The sequence below is a fragment of the Carettochelys insculpta genome, chromosome 21 (assembly GCF_033958435.1).
Source record: "Carettochelys insculpta isolate YL-2023 chromosome 21, ASM3395843v1, whole genome shotgun sequence".
Taxonomy (NCBI): Eukaryota; Metazoa; Chordata; order Testudines; family Carettochelyidae; genus Carettochelys; species Carettochelys insculpta.
Window position 1 is genome coordinate 20,487,978 of NC_134157.1, and position 14,969 is coordinate 20,502,946.

At 43.1% G+C, this 14,969-nt stretch overlaps 1 protein-coding gene across 1 annotated transcript in view; it reads right to left on the reverse strand.

Annotated features, from left to right (window-relative positions):
• Window positions 1–14,969, reverse strand: part of TRAF1 (TNF receptor associated factor 1) — a 40,633-nt gene that overhangs the window by 12,273 nt on the left and 13,391 nt on the right. Inside the window, exons 4-5 of the mRNA XM_075015374.1 lie at window positions 12,856–12,954; window positions 6,316–6,477 (exon numbers count right to left, since the gene is read on the reverse strand). Coding sequence (XP_074871475.1) covers window positions 6,316–6,477; window positions 12,856–12,954 — 261 coding nt within the window. The remainder of the gene's footprint in view (window positions 1–6,315; window positions 6,478–12,855; window positions 12,955–14,969) is intronic.

The window sequence follows — 14,969 nt, forward strand, 5'->3', positions numbered from 1 at the left end:
AGCTCAGATAATCAGTGAAATTACAATTTTATAAGTACCATACAAGAGGTTTTTAAAAACCTGTCGGCCTGGTTCACAAAAGCAAACATGATTTCCCATTGAACTGGCCTCTAGCTACACCACAAATACTCTCTCTCTCTTTCCAGGAACAGATAAAGGTAGTAGAAGTAGTAAGGGCTTCGCTACTGTAGATCAGATCATAGGTCTACTCTGCCCAGTCCTCTCATCTCATATCTGTGACAATGCCTGATGTTTCAAGGCCAGGTGAAAACACCCGCCATAATGCATTAGGACCGCATTTCTCAAACTGTGGGTCCCAGGGAGTGAGGTCACGAGCAACTTAGAGGGGGGTCGCAGCTGGATTCGGTTTTTCTCTTGCAAAAATTTGTGTGTCTCTGGCATCTGAACTGGCAATCCATTGACAGTGATCACATGATTACTGATAGTTGGTCTCCTTTCTCTTGCAAATATTTGAGTGTCTCCAAAGTCTCCAATGACAATCTAAACGCCGATCCTGTGATCTCAGACAGCTGGGTTCGGCGTCTTTCGCAAATATTCATGTGTCTCTGCTGACGCGGCAGAGTATTTACTACCACAACAACTTTAATAGTCCTTGGAGTGTATGTGAAGTTCCATTCTTTTATCAATTATTACAAATTTATAAAAACTTTTATCGGGTAATAATAATATAATCTTGAACTCTATGATAAATTGAAAGTGTTTATAAGGAAAGTTGAAGTATGGCATACCAAAATGGAAAATTCAAATTTAGGTGTTTCCTACTTTAAAACAATTTATTGAAAGCAAAATAACACACACATTAGTGAAGATGTGAAATTCTGTATTTTAAATCACCTTTCTTCTTTAAAATTTCACTTGAAGAACTATTTCTCAGATACAGATATTGAAAAATTTGATTGGATAAGGAACCCATTCAATGCTAAACTAACAGCTGGTACACTCACTACTACTGAAGAGGAGCAAATCATTGATATCTCTTCTGGCACTGCTTTAAAAATAAAACTGTCAACAACGTCGCTCTCTGAATTTTGAATCAGTGTGCAAAATGAATACAAAGAATTAAGTGAGAAAGCTATGAACATACTGATCCTGTTTGCAACATGTTATTTGTGCGAGTCAAGGTTTTCTGAAGTTGATGCTAAAAAAAGCAAATATTGATCAAAAGTAAATGTGGAACGAGAAATGAGAGTGGCTATCTTGACAATGAACCCCGGATTTCAAACATTATGCAACAAAAAAAAGCTCATGCTTCACATTAAACAATATGATTCCAAATTTGATACTTTTTGTCTATTTCCAAAAAAAAATTTAGTTATCAAACGTTATTGGCGTATTTATTTCTTGTCCAATCCTAATCCCAATCAAATGATTAGCTTTACTCATGGAGCAGTGAGGGTGGGGGGGGTCACACGAATTCATTTAGCATTTTAGGGGGTCAGGCTATCACAAAGTATGAGAACACTTGCATTAGGACAATTACACGTTGTGAGCAGGGTTGGCAGAACGCAAATCTCACCTTAATGCTTCCCCCTCCACACATGGCAAACAGTTCACAGCCTCAAGCACAGAAGCAGAACATCTCCCTCTCTCTCCCTCTCTAATCTTTTAAAAAGAATATGGAGGCCAGGTCTACGATAGACATTAAAGTCAATTGTAGACATGCAATTCTAGCCACAGCACTTGCGTCACTGGTATCGACTTATCTACAGTTGACTTACCTGGCCGTCCTCACAGAGGGAAACTCTCCTGTTGACCTCCCTTACTCCTCATGATACTGAGGAGTACGGGGGGCGTCAACTGTTGACCCAAGATTGTTCAATTTTGCTCATCCCTACTAGGGAACTTCCGCATAGTGCAGACACCCTCAATGAGGGTTGAGCCGGGTTTAGGTGCTGGGTTGACTGCTCTGGAGACCACTGCACCCTATTCACAGAACAGGCAAAGCGCAGGTTATAGATGGACAAGTCTTCACACCTTGAGCTGCCTGTATACCTGCACCCTAAAAGGATCACCTCTCTCAAGCTGAGAAGACAGTTCAGTCTCCCTCGCTCATTCATTCCTTGAATTCTTTGCTGAAACTGACATTTGGGAAGGCAATTTTGGGGCTAGGAAATAAGGCAGTAGTGGGCAAGCTTTCTGGGCTGAGGGTCATACCTTTGGAAATTATATGGCGGGAGATGAATGCTCATGAAATTAAAAATTCATGGTCAAAAGGGACATCACAAGTTTATTTCAAAGTCACCACTATTAAAATAATTCTGTTGAACCACGCACTGTTAGAAAAGTACACTATGTTAGTGGGCTGTTTGTTGATTTTGCTCCTGTCTGAACCCAATTGTACGTTAGCTACAAGTTCTGAGTGTACTGCATTCTGTAAAAGTTTGGTAGTTTTCACACTGATCGCTGACTTCTTTACATCATCAGTGTTTCTCTATTTGACCATGACAATAATCAAAATATATCTAAACTATTTTAGCTTCAAAGCATAATTTAGCAATTAAGAAATTCCTTGACCCCGCTTGCTGGTAGGAGCTCCGACCGGGTGATGTGGGCCCCTGACCTCGCTCCCTGACAGAAGTAATGAGTGGGTGAAGTACAGCAAGCTCCTGACCCTGCTCCCTGACCAGAGTAGTAATGGCCCTGTATGGCCAGACTAAAAGGTCTGGCAGACCAAAAATTTGCCAGGGACTCTAGTTTGAACACCGGTTTAAGGGCATTAAACTTACTTCATATAGGTTACCAAGGAGTCAAAAAATGATAGCAGAGGAGCTCCTATTTTATAGTTCTTACTGTCAATTGGGAAAAAAATGGATTCCAGCTGCAATGAAATTGTTTTTAGTGGATACTACTCCCGGTTATGAAAACAAAAAAGATGCAAGCAGCTTCTTCTCATAGATTACATGCTTGCAAAATCGAATCTCAGAACTACTGATACGTGGAAGTCAACATTCAAGGCCAGTTTGCCTAACAGGTTGCCAAGATTTCCTAACCAAAAAAAAAATAAAGCATCAGATAACAGATTAAACAGGATGAGGGAAATGAAAACAATTCTTCACCATGAAGAGCCCAAACAACCTCTTAAGGCAAACCCTAATCGCACACATGTGAAGAGAGGAGCGAGGTGAATCAAAACACCTTGCTCAGTCAGATCTCCCTCTCCAAGACCCATAGGACCAGGGCCCACTGTACTTTCCGAAGGTCTAAAATTGGTAGATGTTTCCACCTTTAGTTATTTGCTCTTTTTAAAATACACCCTGAATCTAACACTGGTAACAAGTGCCTGTCTGACAGCCCAGCTGGCTGAAGTCATCTGTTTCCCCCCCGCCTCCTCTGCCCCACCCTGCCCCCTCACCACAGAATGAGAAAAAAATGAGCAGCAGCTGTGCAAGCTTCCTGCACGTGCTTTCCCAGAAAGCTTGCCTTATTCCTGTCATGGAAAAAGCGCGTCCACAGAAATGAGAGGGGAGGTGAATCTCCATAACCTGTTCAGTTCCTGGAAAGACCGCACCACAGGCGATTTCCCCCCTCACTATCCTATGGGAGCATTCCACATTACAACTCTCCCACCACTTCTGTGGAAATGGCCATCCCTCCAAGTTGGAATTCCGAGCCTTGCATTGACTTTCCTTCAACTACCTGGAGGGGCAGCACTTTTCAGTCCTTCCTCCAGAGGTGAAAGTAAGCCAGCGAGCCCCATGCACAGCTGTGATAAGAAGAAACCGGCGGCTTGGGCACATTCGACTGCAGGAGGAGGTGGTATGTGCTCCCAGCCAGGATCCCGGAGCTCTGCTACAGGCAGCCAGGGAAGTGAATGGGGCTGGCTGGGGGTATGCCCCAGTCCCTTCCAGGACTGCCCCAAGTCTCTCACTCCCAGGGACCCCTTAAGAAGGGGGTGCAAAGCTCTGAGCCCCCCAGATTCATATAGGGACATTGCTGGCTCTTCTCCTTTGTCTCTGTCAGGGAGCGAGGGGAAAGTGCACAGTTTGCTGCATTCCTCACTCAGGCAGATGAGCTGTGCACTTTGCTCTCGTTCCCTGACAGGGACAGGAAAAGAAACAGAAGAGGCATGGTAGAGTCTTGGGGACGGGGAGGGTGGGCGGGGAAGGAGGCTACAGCCCTCCCCAGTGCTCCCAGCATACCCCCTACACAAACCAACCCCAAATCTCTGCACTAAGCCCACCCTGAACCCTGACTCCTGCACCCTCCTACATCAACCCCCTGCCCTGAGCCCTGCTCACACCCTATGTTGACTCCTGTACCTCTCACACCTCCACCCGTCCTGAACCCCTAAGCCCCAAGCTCCTGCCCTTACTCCTGCACCTCCCACACATCTACTCCGTCCTGAAGCCCCCCAGGCCCAAGCTTCTGCACTTACTCCTGTACCTCCCACACCTCCACCCCCATTCTGAACCCCCCCCCGCAGCCCCAAGCTCCTGCCCTTACTCCTGAAACCCCCACATCCTCACCCCCCGTCCTGAGACCCGCTCACCTGACACTCCCTAACCCCTGCCTTGAGACCCCCCCATTTCACACCACACTTAAAATTCTTACAGGTACTGTTGTATCACTACTCCACCCCAACCCCCTGTCCTGAGGGCCCCTTCCAGGGTGTGGGGGACAGCAGCAATAAGACAGTACCTGTAAGAAATGTAAGTTACTTTCACCCCTGCCTCCATTGCAAACTGGGAGCTGAGTGCTGCCTCTGCAGCATTCCTAGTCCGTACAGTAAGAGATCACAGAGCCTAAAGACAGAGAATGGAACTGCCTTTTGAGTATGTTCAGCTCAAAACAGTTACTGCAGCTTTGGCGAGGACATACGTGTGACATTTCTTAGGCATGTGGCCACTGCTTTTGGCTTAGGAATTTTATCATAAAGATTCACAACTAAAGACATGATGCTCAGATGTGCACTAGCTAAGTTACCTGTCTTTCCCATCCCTTTACCTTCACCCAACGACATGGTTTCCTTTTTCAAAACCACCATATACTCTATACCCATTCACACTTTGTCCTGGGTCACTTCTCTCAGCACAACCCACTGTATTGTGGTGCACACAAACAAAGGATAGAATCAAAGGCACAAAGATAATATTTTTAAAATTAAAAAGAAAGCAAGGAATCTTTCTAACACCCAACTCATCTGTTATGGCTATGATGTGAGGTGGCTCTATTGAAAGAAATGCTAAGCATGACGTGAGAAATGCATTTCAATTAAAGTAACAGCAACCTCCATGGAACTGGTGAAGTAATCAAAGAAAACAACTGACCGGCTCCCCTGGGGTCAGGAAAGATTCTGTTTTGTTTTTTAACAAGGGCTGACTTTAGACAAATACGTCTGTTGGGGACTGCTGAGCTTTAGTCTTAATTTTATATGTACTGCAACATCTTTAGTTACAACAATACGCACAATGTAAACATAAAACTAAATGTGTCTGACCAGACCAAATGATACAGATAAGAGAGAGACTTCAGCAAGAATTTGCAGTGCAGTCGATGCATTGGGATCTGCCTGGATCCACTGTGCTAATTTGGAAAACTGACGGATTCCAAGGCCAGGGCAGACCACTGTGATCACCATGTGTGACCTCTAGAAGGCAGACCACAGAAAGTCCCCAAAAGAAATAAAAGCTGATGTCTCTTAGTAGAAATATTGTCTTATAAAAACCTACTGTGCAAATTTGCCAATTTACTGGCCAATTTTGTATGAAGTTTAAAAAAGACCTATATTTGAGATCTCTTCTGTGGTTTCTCTGGTTGCATGTCTCACCCTCTTGACACCGAGGGTATATCTACATTTAACGGGAGATCAACTCATTCAGGGTCGATCTTCCAGAGTCTGATTTCACACGCCTGGTAAAGATGCTCAAAATTGATCTTTCTGGGTTCTAGAATCAACCCCCTGTACTCCTGCTCTTGCAAGAAATAAGGGAGGTTGATTGGAGAAATGCTCCCATTGACCTCCCCCAGTGAGGACAGACCTTACAGTCAACTGCAGATATGTCAATTCAAGCTATGCAACCTGGCACGAAGTGCTGCTGACCCCTCAAATGAAATTTGTGTCGGGCTACATCTGGATGGTCAACTGCACCACACAGTTTTTCCAGTAAATACACCATGGAACATTATGCTGCAGTTGAAAAGTTAGCAAGGTCAGAAAAATGAAACATTGTCTGGATACATAACCTTAACGAAACAAGAAGGAAATATTTAATCTGACAGCCATGAAAGCCATGGAGTATTCAAGACTTAAATATAAAACCCCTGTTTTGTTTTAAGGCAAATAAAGGTTCTTACTTGGTATTCATTGCTGGACAACTTCCGTTTACATTTCTGGCATGTGGTCAAGTTATTAACGCATCCATTATCCAAATGATCTGCAAGTTTCTTTCTCATCACTGAATGTCCACAGCCAGTATGGCAAGGGATTAAAGCATATTCACATAGGCTCTGATGATCCTGAAAGTTGAAAGTTATAAACTAAGACGCAACCTTGCACAGATACAGCTGTGTCTACAAATGGCCTCCATTCTTTTCTGCATCACATCATCTCTGCAAATGGGAAATTTTCCACCTCATTTTCTGACACACAGAACTAAGAGTAACAGCAACGAAGGGTCCTGTGGCACCTTATAGACTAACAGAAAAGTTTTGAGCATGAGCTTTCGTGAGTACAGACTCACTTCATCAGATGCTGGTCATGGAAATCTGATTTCCATGACCAGCATCTGATGAAGTGAGTCTGTGCTCACGAAAGCTCATGCTCAAAACTTTTCTGTTAGTCTAAAAGGTGCCACAGGACCCTTCGTTGCTGTTACAGATCCAGACTAACATGGCTACCCCTCCAAGAATTAAGAGTATGAGTCGCAGCTTGAGCTGCGGTACTCGTCCTAGCTCTCTGAGCCAGTGCACTAAAAATAAAGGCGTAGCCTTGGCAGGACAGGCGACAGTAGCACAGGTAGTCACCCCAACACAAACCCTGCCCTGACTCCTGGGGTACACATGGCAGTTAGTCCATGCCACCACTCTAAACTGTTAGCGCTAGTGAACTAGCTCAATGACAGCTACCATGAGTGTGCCCAGCTCCAAGTGTTGACATAGTCACTGCCAACTTCATGTCTAAAACTCACTTCCTTCCTGAGGTTCAGCTTTAGTCTTAATTTAAAACAACACATGCAAAGTTCAGTGTGAATTCTCTCCTGAGCTGGCTCCTTCAAGGGCCTTGGTTTGCAAGACCTGCTGTCTCAGTGCCAGCCTAGCTCTTTGCCTCAGAGACTCCCTGGCTTTTACCATCACCAGAGAGCTCAGGAGCAATAATGAGATCCATCTGGTCTGACTGGCAAGGTGAGCTAGCAGAATAGCACTCCAGGGTACACATATGGACATTCTGTCACCATCTCTAGAACAGCACCAGGCCAGGGTTCTTACCAGCATACAAAATAATTCTTAAATCCTGTTAAATTTTCATTATTTGTAGTTGTCTCAGCTTGTTCCATGAAAACCAATAAAGTCTATTTAATTGTTGTCTATGGGGAATATTTAATTGCTGAAAAAGATAATGGGAACATTGTTACTGGCCTGAAGTTGTGTAAAATCTCATTTCTACAAATATCTACATTTTGAGGCCAAACATGATCCACAATGTCCCTTAAAGATTACCCTGATTATTACTTCTCACTGCAGCAACCTCAAAGCTTGTCCCCAGTGCATGAAGGAAGAGAGCACAGACTAGAAGATTTATGTTACAATAGAAATAGTTTGAACTACTGGAACTTTCCGTAACCATAACGGAGAATACTAATCATTTACAAGGGGCCTTGTGCCAACATCTCTATAAAATCCTACAATGCTGCTCAACTTTAAAATAATGAAGTGTTTTGTGAATTTACAATCAACTGCCTTAACTGTCTAAATCAAAATCTTCAGGGCCAGATCTTCCACCGATGTAAATCAGTGTACCTATATGGACGTCAAAGAACTAAGCTGATTCTACCAGCAGAGAATCTAGCCCTAAATTTCCATACTTACATAAAATGTTTATAGTCTAGATGTTAAGGCCCTGTCTGGTAAAGTACCAGTGATTCCAGAGGAAGCTGGCACACACAGCATATCCTTAGATGTGCTCAGAACCTCATGGAATTGGGCCTTGTGCATTATCTTTCTGAATTGTCTCTTTCAGGCTAAGACTCTCACACTGCCTGTGTCACAAATGATTTTCTTAAAGCAAGACGACTGTTCCAGCAGTGAACTCAGAAATGCCAGTTTTAATCACACGCCTTGTTTTCAAATCCATTTTTCTGTGTACTCATGCTGAGAGGAGTACCTTTTGAACTCTCAGAACTGCCTCACTGAGCAAAAGGGGTAGAGTTTTCTTTAAAGGAGAACAAACAGAAAACTTGTGCTAAATTAGCAAATAAAGGAAGAATATGGCAGAAGCAGCTCTGCAACTCCTCATATACAGAGACTGACTGCACATCACACTCCACTTAAAAACTGGGTCTAAAGAAACCCTTTTTGACTATGAAGCTTCTTTTGTCCTTAGGATTATTCAGAGAGGGTCAAGCCCCTCAGTGCTATTTACATATTGGTTCATATTTTCTTTTTTGATTGTTGTACACGTAGCAGATTTTGAAACAGAATCTATTTCACCTTTATCATTTCACATCACTATTCAAAGAACGACTGTAACGCACTAAACAAACAGCAGGCAGATGGCTATATTTCTCAGACTGTTTTCCACTTCCCTTGTTGTGTTAATATCTCCATGGGCCGTGCCTGTCAAACATTACTCTGGGTGATTGTTTTTTCTTACATAAACATAGACAGCACATTTCTTCTAATAGTAGTTTGGAGATCAGGGCATTGCAGGTTTCACTGAGGGTGACTTACAAGGTTCTTGCCCACTGTGTTATACACACACCTGCTGGAAAAACTACTGCTGACACATGCATTTTTAGAGAGAACAGGTGGGTGAAGTATTGTTTTTTGCTGGACCAACCTCTGTTGGTGAGAGAGAAAAGCTTTGAGCTGCAGAGTACTCTTGTTCAGGTCTGAGACAATTACTCAGAGGGCTTGTCTACACTCCCAATTTGGAAGTAAGGGAACTTCAAAGTTTGGCGGGTACTTCAAAGTGCTGTGGCTACACTGCCTGTCAGTGCTTCGAAGTTAGCAACTTGGAAGTTCTTGCAGTGGCCATTATGCTAATGAGGTGCTGCATATGCATCGCAGCACCTCATTAGCCCCCTCCAATCAGGCTGATTACCATGCCCCCTTGCTAGTGTAGACAAGTTCAAAGTGTGGCTGCCAAATATAAGGTAGAACAGATTGTTTAGCTCAAGTAGTTCATATTGGGTGAAAGTGATCATGAAATCAAAGAGTTCACAATTCTAAGGAAAGGTAGAAGAGAAAACAGCAAAATAGAGATGATGGATTTCAGGAGGGCACATTTTGGTAAACTCAGAGAGCTAGTAGGTAAAGTCCCATGGGAAGCAAAACTGAGGGGAAAAACAGCTGAGGAGAGCTGGCAGTTTTTCAAAGGGACATTATTAAGGGCCCAAAAGCAAGTTATCCTGCTGTGTAGGAAAGACAGTAAATATGGCAAAAGACCGCCTTGGCTTAACCAGGAGATCTTGCATGATCTCAAAGTAAGAAAGGAATCATATAAAAAATGGAAACAAGGACAAATTACAAAGGATGAATATAGGCAAACAACACAAGAATGCAGGAGCAAGATTAGAAAGGCTAAGGCACAAAATGAGCTCAAACTAGCTACAGGCATAAAGGGAAACAAGGCGGCTTTTTATAAATACACCAGAAACAAGAGGAAGACCAGCGACAGGGTAGGGCCATTGCTCAGTAAGGAGGGAGAAACAGTAACAGGAAACTTGGAAATGGCAGAGATGCTTAATGACTTCTTTGTTTCGGTCTTCACTGAGAAGTCTGATGAAGGAATGCCTAACATAGTGAATGATACTGGGAAAGGGGTGGGGTTAGAGGCTGAAATAAAAAAAGAACAAGTTAAAATCACTTAGAAAAATTAGATGTGTGCAAGTCAACAGGGCCTGATGAAATGCATCCTACAATACTCAAGGAGCTGATAGAGGAGGTATCTGAGCCTTTAGCTATCATCTTTGGAAAATTAAAGGAGACAGGAGAGATTCCAGAAGACTGGAAAGGGCAAATATACTGCCCATCTGTAAAAAGGGGAATAAGAATAACCCAGGAAACTACAGGCCAGTCAGCTTAACTTCTGTGCCAGGAAAGATAATGGAGCAGGTAATTAAATAAATCATCTGCAAGCACTTGGAAGGTGGTAAGGTGATAGGGAACAGCCAGTATGGATTTGTAAAGAACAAATCATGTCATACCAATCTGATAGCCTTCTTTGATAGGATAACAAGCCTCGTGGATAGGGGAGAAGTGGTAGATGTGGTATACCTAGAATTTAGTAAAGCATTTGATATGGTCTCGCATGATATTCTAATAAAAAAAAACTAGGCAAATACAATTTAGATGAGGCTACCATAAGGTGGGTGCATAACTGGCTGGATAACCGTACTCAGAGTAGTTCTTAATGGTTCTCAATCCTGCTGGAAAAGTATAACAAGTGGGGTTCCGCAGGGATCTGTTTTAGGACTGGTTCTGTTCAATATCTTCATCAACGATTTAGATATTGGCATAGAAAGTATGCTTATTATAGTAACAAAGAGGAAGCCATGCTAGTCTATACGCTATCAAAACAAAAAGCAGTCAAGCAGCACTTTAAAGACTAGCAAAATGGTTTATTAGGTGAGCTTTCGTGGGACAGACTGACTTCTTCAGACCATAGCCAGACCAGAACAGACTCAATATTGAGTTTGATCTGGTCTGGCTATGGTCTGAAGAAGTGGGTCTGTCCCACGAAAGCTCACCTAATAAACCATTTTGCTAGTCTTTAAAGTGCTACTTGACTGCTTTTTGTTTTGATATGCTTATTATGTTTGCAGATGATACCAAGCTGGGAGGGGTTGCAACTGCTTTGGAGGTTAGGGTCATAATTCAAAATGATCTGGATAAATTGGAGAAATGGTCTGAGGTAAACAGGATGAAGTTTAATAAGGACAAATGCAAAGTGCTATTCTTGGGAAGGAACAATCAGTTTCACACATACAGAATGGGGAGAGACTGCTTAGGAATGACTACAGCAGAAGGGATCTAGGGGTTATAGTGGACCACAAGCTAAATATGAGTCAACAGTGTGACGCCGTTGCAAAAAAATCAAACATGATTCTGGGATGCATTAACAGGTGTGTTATGAACAAGGCATGAGAAGTCATTCTTCCGCTCTACTCTGCGCTGGTTAGGCCTCAGCTGGAGTATTGTGTCCAGTTCTGGGCACCGCAGTTCAAGAAAGATGTGGAGAAATTAGAGAGGGTCCAAAAAAGAGCAACAAGAATGATTAAAGGTCTAGAGAATGTGACCTATGAAGAAAGGCTGAAAGAATTGGGCTTGTTTAGTTTCGAAAAGAGAAGATTGAGGGCCGACATGATAGCAGTTTTCAGGTATCTAAAAGGATGTCATAAGGAGGAGGGGAAAAACTTGTTCTACTTGGCCTCTGAGGATAGAACAAGAAGCAATGGACTTCAACTGCAGCAAGGGAGGTTTAGGTTGGACATTAGGAAAAAGTTCCTAATTGTCAGGGTGGTCAAACAGTGGAATAAATTGCCAAGAGAGGTTGTGGAATCTCCATCGTTGGGGATATTTAAGAACAGGTTAGATAGATGTCTATCAGGGATGGTTTAGACAGTACTTGGTCCTGCCCTGAGGGCAGGGGGCTGGACTCAATGGCCTCTCGAGGTCTCTTCCAGTCCTAATATTCTATGATTCTATGATATATTTCTAGGAACTGTTCAATGTGAACATATTATCTCACCCACTTTGTCTCTCTAATATCTTGGGACCAAGCACACATGCACAGATTTTTATAATGCATTCTTCACCATCATTCAAAATATGTTGGGTCTGCTCTCAATCCTATTTATACCAACTGGAAATTTTCACTGACTTTCATTCATCATTAGGACTAATCCTTAGCTGGTGTAAATTACTATAACTCTACTGAGCGTCAATGGAGCTACACTGACTTACATCACCTGAGGGGCTGGCTTCATTCTCTTTGTGACCCTGACACAGGTAAGTACTTAAACACATGCTTAACTTTAACCATGTGCTTAAGAGCCATACAATTATGCATATACTAAAATGCTAAATAAGGATGGACTGTGGAATCAGCTCCTAAATCCCCCACATTCTGCTAACTTCACAGGAACATGACTCTTTGGCACAGGCTATGGTTACACTAGAGAGTTTGTCGCAAAAGCCCCAGTTTGGTCAACAAAATTAGTGGAGCGTCCACACACAAAATGGGTTTTGTCTGCAGTATCTTGACAAAACTCAGCACATTCGCTGACAGCATTCTGCCTCTCCCCCACGAGGCATAAAGCTTTCGTCAACAGTTTCTGTGAACAACGCTCCAGGAGGCCTTCTGTTGGCAGACAGGACTTCAGGTTCACTGGGCAGCCCTGTTTGCTGAGCTTCTGGGGGTTTGTTCTGTCGAGAGAGCAGCCGGGCAGTCTGCCCACCTTCTGTCGACAGAGAGGATTGCTTTTTCAATCTGCTGTTGTGTATTGCCACAATCTGTGGACACAGGTTTTGCCAGGAGGTCTCTTCCAACAGTAACTACTGTCAACAGATGGCTGTAGTGTAACTGTAGCCACAATATTCATCCTCATTGACAAAACCCTGCTGCACACTTATGGTACACAATATAGAAGATGAAACCGCCAACTTTAAACTTACTTCAAAATTTTTCATGATACCAGACCAGCTGCATCCAGGTGTTCTACAGCATACTTTGAACTCAGAAATCTCTTTATTAATGGCAGCATCACTGAAAGCCTAGAAATTAACAAGAGGAGTAGTCAAACACGCGTAAATAAAATGATCCAAACAGCAGCTATGAGGTGGGAAAGGGCTAGGACTTTATAACTTGACAAACTTCTTGATTTTTTTCTTTTACATTTAATCTCCTTCAAAAATATTATTTGGTTTAACAAGTATATAGGCAAAGGCAAATGATTGTGAAATCCTATTACTTATTTCTTATAGTTCAAAAATTAAATTATTTGAGGTGATTTTAATAGTTAAAAATATTCCCTTCCCGCTGAAAATTGTCAGTATAAAGTTTTTCCTACTCAGAAACCTGAAAAGAATGTGTTGAAGGAAACTTAATTACAGAGGCCACTACTATTTCACGCCACTCCAGTGCAGGCATTTAATTACTGGTGTCATTAACACCTCTTTTGCCTGCTACAGAGAGGCATTAAGTCTATGTCTACCCACGGCATGTCAAACTCAACGCCTACTGAGGACTGCACAAATGACTGATAGCTTTCAAGCCCACCAAAGAAAATGTACTTCTATCAGAAAGTTGTAAATATTTATTATTATAGATTATGTTTTAGGCATATTTTATAATATTTTTCAGGACTAGTTTGAATACAATACTATAATTTTAATTGAGAATTTAATACTTTATATAGATTTCATTATTTTATAATTTTATTAATAGTTCAGAAACTTTGAGAAAAAACACACCTAGCAGTGAGGGAAGAAAGAGAATGGAAAGCACTGGAGATAAAAGCAGACCAGAGAGAAATACCAAAACATCTTGAAGAAAGAAGGGACAGATGATTTTGCAGAGAATATGCAAAGCCAGGTGTCAGGACAGCCGTGTTCTATGGCTAGCTCTGCACTCTCTGTGCTGTCAGTTTCATCATCTCTAAAAAATGAGGACAACCTACCACACAGGAAAGTCAGGAGTTACCAACCTGAATGAATGAAATGGACTTTGAGATTTGAGGCTGGAACGAACAGCAAGAGTTCATTTAAAGTGGTACCTGAGGGGAATGAAGCTGTACAGACTCAATGAAGAGTAACAGAGGGGCTGAGAGAAACAGATCATCATCAGCTCACTGGTGGAACGCTCCTAATTTTATGTCATGAAGGCCACTCCTAAGGTGGAATATTTCCACTGTACGGGGTTTGCTTTGTCAGTCATTGTGACCAGGTTAGAATGATGCTTTGGCTGATCTTATGTATTTCCCTCTCACCTTTGTACAGTGTGGGTACGACATAGTAAAACCTCTCCTCTGCCCCAAGAGCAGCCTCTCTCCCCATATGGAGGTTAGAGATTCCCCTTTGCACACCCCCTTTCAGTGGGCCATAGAAGACATCACAATCCAACATTTTTTTCCAGCACAGAGGAAACCGGGAGAGAGGAAAGTGGGGCTGGGTGGGACGGGGTGATCCCCAGTAGGGGAAAGGGTGATGGGGAAAGAAACAGGCCAGGATCTCACAGCTTCTGTGGCTATTATCCAAAGCCTGCAAAATATATTTCCTTTCAGTTCCAACGAAGGAGAAACACTACACTCCCCTCCCCTCTCTTCGACCCCCTCCCTTCCAATTTACACTGCACTTCCCCCAGTCTCTCTGCATTTCCTTCTCAGTCATTCTGGGGTTTACACTGCAATCCCCCATTGAACTGTGTTCTCCTGCCCCTTCGGACTCTTTGGGGCTTGTATTCCCCCAGCTGCAGTGCAGCTCCATTGCACCACTTGAGGTCTGCTCTGCTCCCCGTTACACTGCAGCCCTCACTGCACTGCCACCCATTGCAGTGCAGCCTCCATTGCACTGAAGGCCCCCTGAGGCTTCCACTGCACTCCCCATATTCCCTCCCCATATTACTCTGCCTCACAATCCTCTGACCCTTGCTCTGCCCCCACGGCTCCCTACCTGCCACTGCCACAGGCAGGCACCCCTTTCCGCCTCAGTCAACATGACTTTCACTATCCCTCTCCTTAGAGCCTTCACACACCCTCCTCTGGCTCTCACAAGTGGCAGGGGGCAGGCCA